Source organism: Pleurodeles waltl, chromosome 8, assembly GCF_031143425.1.
Source record: "Pleurodeles waltl isolate 20211129_DDA chromosome 8, aPleWal1.hap1.20221129, whole genome shotgun sequence".
Taxonomy (NCBI): Eukaryota; Metazoa; Chordata; class Amphibia; order Caudata; family Salamandridae; genus Pleurodeles; species Pleurodeles waltl.
In genome coordinates, this window is record NC_090447.1 from 737373830 (window position 1) to 737391197 (window position 17368).

The 17368-nt window shown below is 45.7% G+C and overlaps 1 protein-coding gene across 3 annotated transcripts in view; it reads left to right on the top strand.

Moving 5' to 3' along the window:
* NSUN3 (NOP2/Sun RNA methyltransferase 3) overlaps positions 1-17368 on the top strand; it is a 141258-nt gene that overhangs the window by 104816 nt on the left and 19074 nt on the right. For all 3 annotated transcript variants that reach the window (XM_069204933.1, XM_069204931.1, XM_069204932.1), the window contains one exon: positions 6972-7093. In XM_069204933.1, coding sequence (XP_069061034.1) covers positions 6972-7093 — 122 coding nt within the window. The remainder of the gene's footprint in view (positions 1-6971; positions 7094-17368) is intronic.

Here is a 17368-nt window from a genome sequence, read left to right on the forward strand (position 1 = left end):
GGATTCCACATACTAGGGTGTGAATTACAGGGCATTTCTCAAAATGACCTCTTTCTTACACACTTTCTTACATTTGGAAAGCGAAAGTGTACAGAAAGACAATTAGCAATAACACGTGTTCTTCTATTCTGTGTTCCCACACGTCTCTCAATAAAAATGGTACCTCACTTGTGTGGGTAGGCCTAGTGCTCGCGACAGGAAAAGCCCCAAAACGCAACATGGACACCTCACATTTTTCCATTGAAAAGAGGAGTCTGGGCAAGAACATTTTGAGGGATCCACCCAGGCCAAACCTCTCTGGACTCCACCGGGTGTCTAGGGTTTAAAAAAGGTCTGGGTTTGGTAGGTTTCCCTAAATGACCGCTGTGCCCTGGACCAGGTGCCCCCCCTTCCAAAAACAGGTAGTTTTGTAATAGATCATTTTGACGTGTCCACGTTGTGTTTTGGCCCCTTCCCTCTTGTGGGCACTTGGCCCACCCACACAAGTGAGGTAGCATTTATATCAGGAGACTGGGTGGTGGGGGGGAGAGGAGTGGGTTGTAGGAAGTTTCTAGTTCATTTTTGCTCCTGGAAGAATATGGCACAGAAATTCGAGAAAATGTGTGATTTTAGTCACACTTTGAATGTTTACAGAGCATTGTGGCTAAAACCTTGTTGGGATCCACAAGAGACGCACCACACTGTACTGGGTATCTAGTTTTCGAACTTATTTAGAGTTGGTACATTTTCCCTAGAGAAGAAGCGAGCATGCTACCAAGACTCTTACTTCTGCAATGTTCAAAACACTCAAATTGTGAAAAGAAACACCCTTAGGTTTTGTTAACAAAGACCCCTCACCCACCAACCTAGTTGGTGGCATGCTTCATCATTGGGGTCCCACCCGAGACACCTAGCATGTCACAGGTGTGGTTTGACGCCTGATTACAGTGGAGTGGATTTTTTTATTTTACCAGACATACTGGTTGGATTTGGCACAAGGGTGAGTGATGGTTCAATAGATCAAATTTTATTAACAAGAGGTTTCACAAAAATGAAATGCACTGTTAATAACTCAAAGGCCCAAAAACTGAACCAGTGACTCACAGCTCGTGAGCTGTCAAGCCACGACAAGACACCAACTGCTTTACAGTCTGTTCACACACCTTTCAAACGTGACATGCACAAGACCATTCACGTCGTCATCCACAGGCCCAGCACATTGCAACACTCACATCAACGGACCGCGCCATTCAACGGCCCATCACTTTCATACGCCCACATGCCTGACACAGCAATCACACTAGCTAATGGAGTCTGTGGACTGGCGTTTGGCCAGCAGCGTGTTATAGTGACCAACAGCAAGTTACTATTTACACCGCCAGCCAAGCGCCGGCTAACGTACAGAGCCAGCCAAGCGCCATTCCACGCACATCACCAGGCAAGCGCCACTCCACGCACACCGCCAGCCAAGCGCCACTCCACGCACACCGCCAACCAAGAGGCACTCCAAGTTTACAGAGCATTGTGGCTAAAGAACTTGTTGGGATCCACAAGAGGCACACCACCCTGTACTGCACTGGGTATCTAGTTTTCAAACTTATCTAGAGTTGGTACATTTTCCCGAGAGAAGAAGCGAGCATACTACCAAGACTCTTACTTCTGCAATGTTCGAAACACTCAAATTGTGAAAAGAAACACCCTTAGGTTTTGTTAAAACGGACCCCTCACCCACCAACCTAGTTGGTGGCATGCTTCATCATTGGGGTCCCACCCAAAACACCAGCATGTCAAGGGTACATATGAGTCTCCTTCCAGATACCTCTTCGGGCACATACTCTACATTTCTTATAGGGAAATTATTTTTTGGGCGTGGGAGGAATGTGATAAGGAAAGTGGCGATCTTTCATTCTAGCCACATCCTCCACCACTGCTTCTCTAGGAACTCTTGCCTGTTCTACCACAACAAGGCTCTCTATCACAGACTCCTGAAACTTAACAAATGTCATCTTTGACTCACGGGAACAATCCTTGAACACAATAAAAGTATTAAAAGTTTCTAAATGGAAGAGATGTATAGCCAACTTATTATACCAAACGTAAGCCTTACGAACAGCAGTGTAAGGTTACAACCTCTGATCTACTTTAGCTATACCACCATGTGCTTATTGTAGTCTAAAATGCACACAGGTTCTCCACACCTCAGCAACCTGACCCCAAACAGTCACAGGGTAAGTATGCTCATCATGGATGGTAGTCAGCATGTAGACATCCCTCCTGTCTGCAAATTTCACAGCTAGCAGCTCATCATTACGCAAGGCACTGCACTGTCCCCTCTCATTTTTTATTTTTTTACATACAAGCTCCCTTGGATAGCCTTTACGGTTAGAGCGGATTGTGCCACAAGCAACATTGTCTACTTTGAACAATTCCCTGAACAATAGCACTCCAGTGTAGAAGTTATCTAGGTACAAATGGTGACCTATGTTAAACAGTCGTCTACCAAGTTCCACCCAATTTTCTCACTAACTCCAAAAGTGTCCGGACAACCAGGGGGGTCAAAACTGGAATCCCTTCCAGTGTAGACCTGGAAATTATAAACATATCCTGTACTACTTTCAGACAGCATATATATCTTAATTCCATAACGTGCCCTTTTGCTAGGAATGTACTGCCTAAAAACCAAACGGCCCTTAAACAGGACCAAACACTCGTCTACAGCAATTTTTTTCCCTGGAACATAGATCTCTGAAAAACGATCTACAAAGAGATCAAGGACAGTCTGAATCTTAAAAAGATGGTTAGAATCATGGTGATCTTGTGGCAACGCTAAAGCATTATCCACAAAATGCAGCATCCGAAGAAGAAGCAAATACCGATTACGACTCATGGTTGCAGGAAATATAGCCATTGCCATCAAGGGACTAGTAGACTAATATGAAGACAGTTATGGCTTCCTTATCAGCCCCATCAAAAGAGTTAAACCTAAGAACTTCTTCAACTCTTCCAGATTTGTGGTGCGATCAGGCAGAAGAAATGCTGAAAGAGGCATTGAGGGAAAAGAAAAGCCTTTCCTCCAATGCCTCTTTTGAACAAAACTCCGGCCGCAGGAGAAACTTAAGTTGTTTCTCCTAGACACGTGGGAATCAAATGGCTTCCTGTGCAGCCGGCTGCTTCTAATGATGTCAGTGCTTGCTGATGTCATTAGATTTTTTTTTCGTATTTGCAAAAGTTTCATGAAATTCGCAAAACTTCACAAATTTTTGTGAATATTACACCTGGCGGCAAATAATTATTCCAAACCCATAATTTGCCCCTAAAACACACCTATGTCACACCTGTGGGGTCAGGGTACCTTCACCTTGACCACTTATGCCACTTTCAGTTTGGAATTTCATCCCCAAGGACTGTGAAATAAAATGGCGGCTGCAACTTTCTTGTCAGGTTGCGGTCAGCCAATTACATTGCTTCTTTTCACGTGAATTATTTGCGAAATAATCGCAAAGTCGCCGTGGCCAGAGATATAGAAATTTAGATTTCTCTAACTTTCTCAAAAACTACTGACCGGATTTACACCAAATAAGCGAAAGCAATATCTGCAAACTGAAAGCTACTTTTCTGCCAAATTTGGTGTAATTCCATCTAGTGATTCAGGCTTTAGACTTGTCTGAAGGTCCTATGGGAATTAACATGGGAAACAACTTTTTTCACACACACCAGTTTTTTCTCTGCTCCCACTTGACGGGTCACCAAGAAATTTTCTGTGCGTAACAAGAATCACTGCGACACATACACATTTTGGGGAAAATTTCATGAAGATTAGTCAAACGGCACCAAAGATATAAGCAAGTCAAAAATGCTTTTTCTATGGAAATATGGTCCTAACTTTAGTTACCTAGTGGCGACTGCCATTGGGTTATTTATATATAAATATGTCCCCTAGCTGCAGTCACTGGCTTCTGCGGTGCTCCATACCAAAGGGGCTTGTCGGGCTCCGGCACCAGTAGATTTGTTAAAGATGTAGTGAGTTTGCCTTATTCAAACAAAACGTCTAAGGCTACAAGGGTTGAGTGTGAATTAATGTATTCAGTTTAGTCTCCATAAGGCATTTCAGCCGATACCACAGCCTTGATCACATACTGAGCGGCATTTTGGGTCGTACCTTAAAATTTATCATACCATTTGCTTAGCAAAAACCATAACCACTAGCGTTGGAAATGAAAAAAAAAGATGTTTTATTTCGGATGTGTTTTGTCAAAGTATCCTTTAGCCCTGATAAAAAAGTAACAAACATTTGCAATGCAGTGGGTCTCTCCTTTGCTTGAGTTAGAGCTATTGGCCTTGTAAATTCATAACTGGACTTTTCGTCCCACATAAATTGGTCAACCATAATTTGGTTTTGTCCTGCCACATAATTCCAGTGGCCCTGCATATAACTAAAGCACTTCCATTTACCTTTTTTCCTCTAACTGCAGCCAAAAATGAAAATGTTGCCATTTAGCATCCTAATTTGAATCTGCTGTGCTAATTCCAATAGAATACCACTTTGACCACCCCACCATCAGTTGCTGGCTGGCTAACACAATTCCCAAAACAAGACAGCCACGGAGGAGTAACAAGAGAAATAAACTAGAAGGACCACGCAAACGTATCAAGAGTGTCCAAACAGTCATAGTGTAATAAGTATGTTAAGTTGGCCTGAATCATGGTCATAATTGCAATAAGGAGAGATTAGTAAAACATATACAATTATCATATAAACCCAATAAAAACCTTTATTAGAAATAAACGTATGGCATTAGACTGTAATGCACAGAACAGCCCTAGAGGACACCACAATGAAAATAGCATTTGTAAGAAACATGGTCATGTTGCCATATAGTTAGCCACTAGAGGGCATAACTTCATGAAAAGAAAATAACTAAAAGTATTGTAGTGTAACCATATATTTAGCCTCTAGAGAGGGTAATGCATTACACATTTTCAGGGCTAGCAGGTCTACTGCAACGATATTACAAACAAGTCCCTTAAAATACGAACTACTCTCAGTTGTAAAACAAAGGTTTCTGCCATGAGAAGTTAAAAAGACACTGAGTGTAGGGAGGGGTCATTATTTTGGAGTCCCTACCAACTTAGTCTGGGGGACTCGGAGATAATAGACAGGCAGGTTGTGGTGAACGTTTTGAAGGTGGTCCCGTTGTCCTAGGACACCCACAAGCGGAGTTATGAGCAAAAATGTTTTGTAAAAGAATGCCCTACAATCATTATGGGACGACTGAGTGCAGCAAATATTGTGAAATGTTCACTGTAATGCTCGGAACAGCGCTTAGAGGACACCACAATTAAAATATATTTTGTAGGCAACATGGCCATGAAACCATATAATTAGGCCCTAGAGAGCATAACCACATGAAAGTAGAATGGCTAAAAGTAATTTAATGCAACTATATATTTAGCCCCTGGAGTGTGTAGTGCCTTACACATTTTCAGGCTTATCAGGCCTACTGCAATACTAAGGCCCTTAGAACACAAACTACTCAAAGCTGTAAAACAAATGTTCCAGCCATAAGAGAGGTTAAAAAGGGATTGAATGGTGGGAGTGTTATGATTTTGGGGTTCCCACTAACCCAGTTTGGGGACCCTTAGATGACCTAAACAGAGTGTGTCATGCTGAATGTTTTGGTGGTGGTCACATTGTCCTAGAACCACCACAGGCTAAGTTATGGGCAAAAATGTTTTGAAAAAGAATGCTTGCAAAGCATTATGGGTCGAGTTTTCCTGAGTGCAGTGAATATTGTAGTATCAGCCCTCCCGCTGTGCTGGGAGGGCTGCATTGGGGATTTCTGTGTTTTTTAGTAAAGCATTGATCAATTCTAAGTGTTTTTGGGAAAGTTATGGAGCATGAAGGGGAGAAGCGAAACAAATGACTCTGATTAGGTAACAATGTAAACAATGTGACCAGCACCCCAATACCGCAGATGAGGATTGTGCTGTTGGTGGTGTTACGGCCATGGTTGCCATGGAGCATGAAGGGGAGAGACAAAAGAAAAAAATAGTTCACCCTCGCTGAAGTATATCGGCAATCGTGCAATTATCCATATAACAGGGTCAGTCTGCAAGGCGGTAACAAAACTGCCACAAGGTGGGACAAATTAAAGCAATTACCAACTACATCAAGGGATTTTTGAAAGGCAAGCCCATGAACTAGTGAAAGTGATGGGGTGAGGTGGGTGTGGTTAAAAGCCCACAATACATACAACAGGTCAAAGCGTGTGCACCTTCGACCTAACGAATGCTTGCAAAGATTTATGGGGTGACTTTTCCTGAGTACAGTGAATATTGTAGTATCAGCTCTCCCGCTGTCCCAAGAGAGACGCATTGTGGATTTCTGATTTATTTATTTATTTATTTTTTAAAGCATTTATCACTTATGAGTGTTTTTGGGAAAGCTATGGAGTGTGAAGCGGAGAGCCAAAAGAAATGACTGATTAGGTAACAGTGTGTGAACAAAGTAACCGCGCTCCAATACCACTAATGGAGTTTGCGCTGTTCCCACTGTGAGGGCCACGGCTGCCATGGAGCACGGAGGGGAGACACAAAAGAAAAAAATAGCTCATCCACGCTGAAGTATATCGGCAATCGTGCAATTATCCAAGTACGAGGGTCAGTCTGCAAGGCGGTAACAAAGACGTAAAGCATTTATCAATGACATCAAGGGATTTTTGAAAGGCAAGACCACGAACGAGTGAAAGTGATGGGTGTGAGGTGGGTGTGGTTAAAAGCCCACAATACTTACAACAGGTCAATGCGCTTGCTTTCTCGACCTAAAAAAGTGTGTGTTTCTTTAACATCTAATTCATCTTTCAATACCAAAGACCCTAAGTATGATTATCACATGTATTCAAAAAAGTGTATACCAGTCACACAAGTAAGATTGCAATTACTTTCAGTGATGTGAGTCAGTTAATGTATTTTCCTCATTTGTTTTTACATAGGTGTTAGTGGATGCACCCTGTTCAAATGATAGAAGCTGGTTATTTTCCTCTGACCCCCAGCAAGCTGCACTTCGAATAGCCGAAAGAAAGGACCTTCCAGTTGTCCAGATACAGCTGCTCAGGTGACATATGTAAACATTGTTGTTGGTGAAACATTTGAATCAAACCTTTTTGTACAGTTATTCCTGAGTGGACTTTAGTAGATCTGTCATGTGGATAGCAGACACCTGTGTCACAGTCACTCCCCAAAACCTTTAAAACAAATCTCCTTCAGATATTCTGTAACCCATCAACATAATTAAAGAGGGTCTTCATTTATATGTTCCTTCAACCAGGAAGTCCTCCAGTACAACCTTAATTTAATTTCTTCTCTTGTGAAAGCAGGATCCCAGGAACAGAAGATTTTATGGGCCAAATCTGTTTATTAATTTCCAAGTATAAAAACATTGCATACAAACCACATCTCAGTTTGCCATTAAGCTCATACTTAGCTTACTTCATGCAAAACAATAAGAAAAAACAAGAAAGATTAAATACAAAATACAACAGCATTTCCCCACGACTGGCTATTAGAGCAAAAATCGGATAATCTCAATCTCTTTTATAATATAATCCTGGTCATGTGTGGGCCTCCGAACAGAAGATTTTATTGTACATCTATGATATTTTGTCCCTCTTACACATTTTTGATCATCTATATTAAACCACTCTTCATGTTATCCTTTATTTTCCTTTCCTCGCAGCTGTTTTTCTTTTTCATTTTAATTTTCTTCGTTATTGGATTTTGGTTTGATCTTTATTTTGAGATTTTTCATGACTTGTGCTTTTTTACCCTTACTTTTTTGGTTTCTTTTAGTACAAGAAGTCATTTCAGAGTTTCCCCTTGAGTACAACAGTAGTAGACTGATTAATATGATGTTTTTGTGCAATACCTCTTCTCTAAACATTACAACTCTTACTCTGTCGCCTATCCGAGGTATTTTGCCCGGAATATTAAATCCCAGAAAAATCAAGATTGTGTGTGCAAAGCTGTTAATGCTTTACTAAGAGTCTCATCTCTGTTAAGACTCTGAAGGCTCACCCCACTGCGCTGGTCAACTGTGGGGGCTTTCTATCAGACCCATTCCTTATTAGTAGGAGAATGCGGCAGGGTTGTCCTCTATCGCCACTCTTGTTTCTGTTGGCAATGGAACCCCTTGCGGCTAACATTCCAACACTTTCAACAGATTATAGGAATACCCCTTGCAGGTGGGACCTCGAAAATCTACCTTTATGCTGATGAGGTATTGCTAACCCTAACTGATTTGACGAGATCATTGCCGGCTTTACTGGAAACCATAGACGGTTTTGCGATCCTGTCTGGATACTGGGAGAACCGGGACAAGAGTGAGGCGCTGCCTCTCTCGCTGATGACGACGAGGGCCGCGATCCATGGCCTCCCATTCCACTGGACCCTGAACCGCCTCAAATATCTGGGGATCCTAGTTAACCGGGGTCTGGAGGGCATGGTTGCATACAACCTGGACCCTCTTGTGGCGCGTATGAAAATGGACTTCGCGAAGTGGTCACTTCTGGGCCTCTCCATGTGGGGCTGGGTACAGGTGGTAAGAATGGTCACACTCCCTCGATTTACATATGTTCTTGGCATGCTTCCCCTGCAGGTGCCCCTCTCAACACTTCGACTGATAGACGAAACGCTGAGGGCCTTTGTATGGGGTTCCACACGCCCCCGATTGACGCCGGCAAAAATAATTGCACCCCGATCCTGCGGAGGTTTAGGACTCCTCTCAGTGGAGCATTACTCCCTTGCTCTCCAGCTATCCCAACTGACATATATGCTACTGGAACTCAGGAACAGCCGCAATGGGTGACCACAGAGAAGCTTCTGCTGGCCCATTGTGGCAGACTTGGAGGCCTGTATTGTGCAGGTCCCTTACAGACCAATTTAGCTAACCCGATCCTCACGGCAATGCGCACAGCATGGCGAAGAGCCCACCGTTTACTAGGTATACACCCCTCTCTACATGCCCAGGCCCCCATATGGGGTACGACAGTCTAAAGATAGGGGGAACTGGCCTTAGATGGCCACAATGGAGCCTAGCTGGTATTGATTGCATAGCCCAATTCATAGACGAGGGACTGCCCAAATCATTTGACAAATTAGGAGAGGAGTACAATATACACCACAAACAAGAATGGCGTTACTTGCAACTCAAGCACTGCCTTCAACACTCTATGGGGGCTTCCCCTTGGGAGCTCAAGACCTCACCTATCGTTGGCTATCTGCAAATCTGGGGCCGCCACAAAGGCGTAATGGCAGGCCTCTACAACGTATTAGTGAGCCATCTTTATTCACAACCCCTCCTCGAAACTCTATGCTGTAAATGGTAGACTTGACTAGGGACAGATTACACCGTGGAGGACTGGTCCGACACCCTAGACGCCCTAGACAGGCACTTGAGAAGCCCGACTGAAGTTCTGTCTCTCTAAGGTCATACATGGCTGGTATTGCACCCCGCTGAAACTGCATAGGGCAGGCCTTCTGCCGCATGCGAACTGCTGGCGATGCGTGGAGACTAGATGCGATCTACTCCACATCCTATGTGAATGCCCATCGCTCCAGCCCTTGTAGGAAGGGGTGTGCTATACTTTGAAAGATTCTCTGCCGCTCCAATCCCTGATCTCCCCCTCGCTCATCCTCATACACGACACAGGACCTCTACCCACCCTATCACGCCCACAACAGAGATTGCTACATAGAGCGCTTGCAACAGCAAAGATTTGCATTCTTAGACACTGGAGGCCAAGTAACGCCCCTACCCCAGCAGAGTGAATGACTGAGATGATCCAAATAGCTGCACATGAACGAGTCATTTACAATCTACAGGACCAAGTGGCCCGATTTAATAAGGTCTGGACCTCCTTTCTTGCAGGACCGCCATAGTCATAACTCACTCATCGCTGCCCGGTTTTCCTCTCCACCCCTCCAAACCACTACCACTGCTGGTAGGATGTCAGCACCCACCCTCCCCCCTTTCTTACTCCCTAGCCTATATCTTCTCTTATATCTTCTCTTATCCCCCCTAGAATCTAACAAAACAATCTTATCCTGCTGTCCTAAGCCCTTCTTCCCCTTCCCACCCACACTCCGTACACCCCATGCGCCATGCTACAGAACTACAGAATACCAATCATAGTCTCATCATATTCCATAGCCTCTAGCCTACGACCGCGTTTATCTCCTTATTTACCCACCTGCCCACTGGCCATCTCTCTCTCGTCAATTCTCTCCCTTCCTCTCTTTTCTCTACCCTCTCCCAATCCCTTCCCAATCTATCAAGTGCTATCCATATGCCCAGTTCAGGATTCCCTGCCCTATCAACCAGGGGGCATTCTCTGATGGCACGCTCTGACTTGGGCCATTCCTGACCTCCTTTACATCTCTGCTCGGGGCTAGCATTAAGGGTTTGTGATGGCGGTAGGTCCGACCGACCCACACTCAGCCTACTAGAAGGCAGCTACGTAGCCGTCCGTCATTGTTACTCTCCTTACTGCCGTGCAGGAAAACAATGTGTCAGGACCGGCCAAAATGCTCACACTTGATAGTCTTCAGGACGTGCTACATCTCACAAAGGTACCCACTTTCAACAGCTTACGATTATGTATCCTCACATGTTAGCCCCCTCTGAGTACTCTGACTACCATAACACATTGCCACATTGTTACCAGTTCCCCCACCCCTCCCTTCACTCACCCATCTCCCACCCACTCCCCCCCCCCCTTTTTTTCCCTCTTTCTTTTTCCAAGCTTTGTCTTTTCCCCATTGGTTTGAACAGTAATAAGCTTTAATATGTCTCCATCACAGTTGTAACCATTGTGGTGTACCTTATCCTCTGATACAGGCTGCTTAGCCTTTCTTTGTACTGTTATTTGACTTATAATAAAGAATTGCAATAAAAAAAAGACTCTGAAGGCTAAGCTGTCTATCTGAGTTTTGACATCCCAGTAGATCATGTATGTTGTTGAGGGGATTCCTATTTTTCCAGCTACCAAACAGAAATAATCTACCATGGCGATATTATCCCATTCCTAACGTTTTTGGTGGTTTTGTATAAAAGTTTATCTCCGCATTGTCGCTGAGCAGCTTGTCTTCCTTATGCAATCTATTCTATCAGTTTCTCAGCATAATGAATGTGGTCAGTTTTTCAGTTTGCCTTAGTGCTTCGAGTTTTTTAATTGACGGAATTCCATACCAATTTGAAGCCTCCTAACAAGTTTCAGGACTATGAAAGAAGACACGTTTTTATCCTGAATTTCAGTTTCCACATCAAGCGGGTTATATGTTCACTGTGAACTGGTTTTGACAGGCTATTCAGGACCATTTATTTTATATAGAACTATAGATATTTTACTTAACAAACAGAAAAGAAGGTCTATGTTGGAATACATTTCTGAAGCAGTGACTCCTTTATGGGGCGTTCCCAAAAGTGTGCCTTTGGTTCAAGGGCAATTTGGCCCACTGCCTGTGGACCTGTTGGACTTGGGTCATCATTTCCTTATAGATACGAAATAATTACTGCACTCTGACGGTCTAAACAAGGGCATCCCAGCTCCGTCTGCCCAGACAGCTATTCTTGGTTTTGTTCTTGTTTTTAGAAGGGCAGGGATCATCTGATAGAGAGTTCTAGTTGCAGATTCCTTACCTTAGAATTTCCCTCGGGCGTCAGACTGGATCCAGAGATTTTTCTTTGAGCAGTACCCTTGCGCGCCGTTGGGTTGCGTTGGTCACCTCGGCATGCATCGTTGGCGTTGTGGTCGCTGTGATGACATCACGGTTGTATATAGGCGCCACCCCAGCGCGCTGTCAGTTCTTTTCTTTCTGTGCCATGCACAGATCTGGAGATGAGCTACCCTTAGTAATTTTTTGACTAGCTTTGACCTTTTTGTCATTATTGTTTACTTTTTGGTTCGTCGAGGGATGTCATGAAAGACCGGGTTCAAACCATGTGAGTCCTGGCACCGAATGTTGTCGTTGACAGACCCGCACCTCGTGTGTTTGTTGTGTCTGGAGCGCGACCATGACCTGAAGTCATGCTCCGAGTGCCGGGCAATGAACCTGAAGGCTTTGAGGTAATGGTCATGGCGGCCCGACTCCGCATCGCTCCCGGTCCTATTTGAGAGTAAGGTCACAAGACCACTTGCGGAGTCATCCCCACTCTTTGTCGTCCCATTCTAAATCTTCGAGACACTTGGGTCGTAAGAAGATGATGTCGAAAAAGATGACAAGTTTTTTTGACTTCTCCCCGTAGCTCGTCCGATGCGACACGGGAAGAGTGTTGACGCTCTAGGCCTCCGACCTAGCACAGGGGCTCCTGTGAATAGGACAATCGCCCGCCGCCATAGGCCCACCCCAAACAACCCTAAATTCCTGTCCTAACACTCCACGCCTGAGAGCCTTGTCCTCCAGGCTTCTTCTTCCTCTGGCGCATTTCCCTCTGCTCCCCCGGATAGGGAATCCAAAAGACTGGATCAACTTGGGAATAAAATGTTCTCTTCCTCCAGTCTTGCATTGCGGTCTGTGAACGGCACATGTCTTTTTGGCCGCTACACTCATTCATTGTTGGATACAGTCACGCAGGTATTGCTGCTGGTCCCGGAGGAGGCCCGGGCCATCATCTCTCAAGCCGTTGCTGATGGGAGGGATGTGACTAAGTTCACGATTCGTTGTGGACTGGATACGACCGACTCACTGGGCAAATGGCCACTTACGGGTGGATCTGGCACTTCTCCACAAGGAAGTCACGGCTGTCTTTGCCAAGGGAGCCATAGAGAGGGCTCCTGCACCAGAAGTAGGTTGTAGTTGTTATTCCTGCTACTTTCTGTTGCCCAAAAAGGACAACGACCTAGGTCCTATCCTAGACCTTTGGGCCCTCAATCTCTTCCTCAAGAAGAAGTTCAAAATGCTTACTCTGGCCCAGGTCCTGTCTGCATTGGACCCAGGAGACTGGATGGTAGCATTGGACTTGCAGGACACTTACTTCCCTATACCCATCTTGCCTACCCAGAGGCGCTTCTTGCGATTCATGGTAGGTCACAGGCACTTCCAATTTACAGTGCTCCCCTTTGGCCTTCGCCCCTCGGGTGTTCACGAAAGTGATGGTGGTGGTTGCTGATCATCTGCACAGGTTAGGGGTTTCAGTCTTCCCCTATCTTGATGACTGGCTGTTGAAGCCGAATACGCCCCAGAAAGTCATCTCCCACCTTCAGACTATGGCAAACCTTCTGCTCTCACTGGGGCTCACTATAAACATAACAAAGTCACACCTAACTCCTTCTCAGACACCCCTTTTTATGTGAGCTGTTCAGGAAACAGAGCAGTTTCAGTCCTATCCTCCTGAAAAGCGAGTCCAGGATATTCAGGTTATGATTCCGATGTTTCAGCCTCTATCCTGGATTTCAGTGAGAATGACTTTGAGTGTTCTGGACCTCATGGCCTCCTGCATCCTGCTGGTGACACATGCCAGATGGCATATGCGGGCTCTGCAGTGGGACCTGAAGTTCCAGTGGGCGGGGCATTAGGGGAATCTCTCAGACATGGTCCAGATCTCGGAGGGAACTGCGAAAGACCTGCAGTGGTGGCTTTCAATTTGCGATTGGGTCAACGCAGATCCCTCTCCCTTCCCCAACCCGATCTTACAGTAGTGACAGATGCGTCACTCATGGGATGTGGCAGCCACATGAGAGAGGTGGAGATCAGAGGTCTGGACTCCACATCAATCTTTTGGAGCTCTGGCGATCAGGCTTGCTTTGAAAGCATTCCTTCCCTCTCTAAAAGGAAAAGTGGTGCAAGTGTTCACAGACAACACTACCGCCATGTGGTACTGCAACAAGCAGTGCGGAATGGGGTTGTGAACTCTTTGTCAAGAGGCTCTGCGCCTCTGAACGTGGCTGGAACATCAGGGCATAATCCAGGTGGTTTAACATCTATGGGGCTCTCTGAACGCCAGAGCAGACAAACTCAGCCGTCGATGCATAGTCGATCACGAATGGCTTCTCCATCCGGAGGTGGCGCAAGGCTTCTTTCAGTAGTGGGGAGAGCCTTGGTTAGATTTGGGTATTAAGGAGTGAAATGAGGGGGGGGGGGGTTATATCTCAAAAACCACTAGTCATTGTCATTATATTATGGTGGTAGGTGTAGGAAAGTACCATGTTGCCCATCATGTTACCCCCATATTTCACTGTATATATGTTGTTTTAGTCTATGTGTCACTGGGACCCTGCCAGGCAGGGCCCCAGTGCTCATTAGTATGTGCCCTGTATGTGTTCCCTGTGTGATGCCTAACTGTCTCACTGAGGCTCTGCTAACCAGAACCTCAGTGGTTATGCTCTCTCTGCTTTCCAAATTTGTCACTAACAGGCTAGTGACTAAATTTACCAATTCACATTGGCATACTGGTACACCCATATAATTCCCTGGGGGGCGTGGCCAGCAGTCGATGAAGCTGCACGCATGAGAGCAGAGCTCCGGAGCCGAGAACCGTGCCCGGGAAGAATCCTGCCTTAAACAAAGCCCAAAACTTAACTAAAAGCAGCCCCAACAATTGGGGACCCCTGTGTAGAAGTCTGAGAGGTGCCATCGCCCAAGAACAGTCATACGGAAAGGAAAAGAGTTACGAGCTATACCACGCGCAGATCTCAAAATGGCGGCCGCACCGAGAAACTTACATTGCATCAACTCCCCTGCAGAAGAAGGAAAGGTGATTCGACTCGGGGAATAATAGAGACGGCAACAGAAGAATTACGGAACAACTATGAAATCCAGGTGAGAGCGCAGAGTCGGGCAGATCGGGCCAGAAGCAAAGGGGAAATGAGCTCGAACGCCGGGGCGGAGAGTCTCGCTGCGAACAACTAGCCCAGCGAAAGCACTAACCAAGATCACTTACCCACGTCAGTGCCTTGACATAGTCAAACGCCCTCCACCACGCACACAAGGAGCCACATCAGAGAAACTAAAGCGTGAACCCCACCCCGCACATACCCACCCGCCAAGCTTCGCCAATCAACCCGGGGCAGGAAAGACATAGCGACCATCACCCCCGGGCCACCGGAGACTCGCACACAGAGGCCTTCCACGAGCAAGAACCAAGTTAGCGCGCAAACACCAACAATTAACTAGAGACCAGAGGGACGCAGCGACCATCGCCCACTGGACAACTGGAGACCCACGCGCAGAAAGCTATCCTCCTCCAGAGGACTACACTGTGCCTGAACACGGCAAAGATTACAGCGGCAAGGAACGGGATGCAGAACGCTCTCCCCGACATAGATTGAAATCATTGACCAATAGTCCCTGGCCTTGAACTACACCACAATTGAATCACCTGGCAGCAGCAACCATTCACCTGGGTCCTGGACAGTTGCATTGACCGGGGACCTTTCCTTTTTTCTCTTCCCACACGCCACCCAACAATAAAGACAGCAAAATGGGCAAACCCAAAAAACAAGAGGAACAAGACCAAGAGGAGCCGATGTCCAATAAGACGCCCGGACAACCTCTTCATCCGGATCCCAAGACCACACCAACTCAACAAGAAACAACCCTGGACACGCTCCTGCAGGCTATAAGAGAATCTTGTGAAGCCCTCGAACAAAAAATAGATAATCTAACCGTGGACTTTTCACTACTACGAGACGACCATCGCAAATTAACAGAAAGGGTAGGAACTGCAGAGAAAACACTAAAATTCGTGACGTCAACTCAAAAAACATCAACCATAGAGACGGGCGAGCTAGAATCAAAACACTGGAGACCAGAGCAGAGGATGCGGAAAACCGTTCCCGCAGGAACAACCTGAGGCTAGTCGGAGTGCCGGAGGGATCGGAGTCTTCCACAGCAAACATGGAAATTTTCTTAGAAAACTGCCTCAAAGACACCATCCCTTCTGAAGGCTTATCACCTTTTTTTGCAGTCGAAAGAGCCCACAGGGTCCCAGGCAGACCCCCTCCACCAGGAACCAGACCTCGCCCAATCATAGCCAAACTACTGCACTTTAAAGACAGGGACTATATCCTCTCGCAAGCCCGCAAAATAGGGGAAATCACACTAAATAAACAGCGCATAATGATATTCCCCGACTTCACCAGGGAAACCCTGTCCCTAAGGGCCTCATATAACGACTGTAAACGCACCCTGCGCGAAAAAGGCATTAAATATGCAATGCTATTCCCTGCTAAACTGAGAGTCGAACACGAAAGCAAGACACACTTTTTCTCAACCCCTCAGCTAGCAGGAGACTGGATGGAAACTCTTAACTTCACAACACACAGAGTAAGCCCTCCCGCGCAGCCAGCAAGAGACGAGGAAGGTCCTCCAATAGATTATTGGTTACAACACCCCCCAGACACCAATCCTTACAGGAAATGTGTGAGGCGATAGACATAGCAGCAACCCTGAGCAAAAAAAAACCACTTGACTCACAAGCATCAGGAGACGCCTCAGACCACGACTCAAGCTGTGGGAGCTTCTCTGTCTCTTCACAAGACACCTGCACTGACCTCCCAAAAGTCACCCCCAGAACAGCAGAAGAAATCATCTAGTAACTCTTGAATTGGTCACAGAACTTTTAATCTACCACTTGATCTTCAATAGCAAACGGCCTTATCCGAGAAGAACTCGTCACGCAACCATAAGTAAATAATAAACTTTGAACAATCCACCAAAGGCTATAGATATACCTCTACCGGGCCCCGGGACCGACCTAGAGTGTAAGCTCTCGGCTCTGGCGCACCTCCCACCACCAATAGGTGATAAGACAAGTTAAATGGTTTGGACGGGGAAAGTTTTAATAACCGGTCCTGGGGAGAGGGAGTTGGGGAAAGTTTTTGTTATTATCGGGGAGGGAATAACTCATGCACACACAACCACAATAGTTGGAGGAACTCAAACCAAACATAGGCCACTAAACATGATCTTGCATTCTGCAGAGCACACATCTAACCCTGTCAAAGTAACACAGATCAATCTAGCCGATGACGACACAGTATAAAATAATAACCTGGAATGTAAGAGGTCTAAATAATATGTCCAAACGTTACGAAGTTCACAACTACCTCAAGCGTAGAGGAATCCACATAGCCCTGCTACAAGAAACCCACCTCACCGAACAAGAAGTCAAAGCCCTTAACAAAAGATGGAGGGGCCAAATAATAGCCACTAACTATTCCGCTTACGCCAGGGGAGCACTGATATGGATTCGCCCTGGAGTTCCCATGCAAATACTTCACAAGAGCATTGACAAAGAGGGAAGGTACGCAGTGATAAAGGGGAGACTAGGGGGAAGAGAAATAACTATAGGAAGTATATACGCGCCAAACTATGACCAAAGTAAATTTTTGGA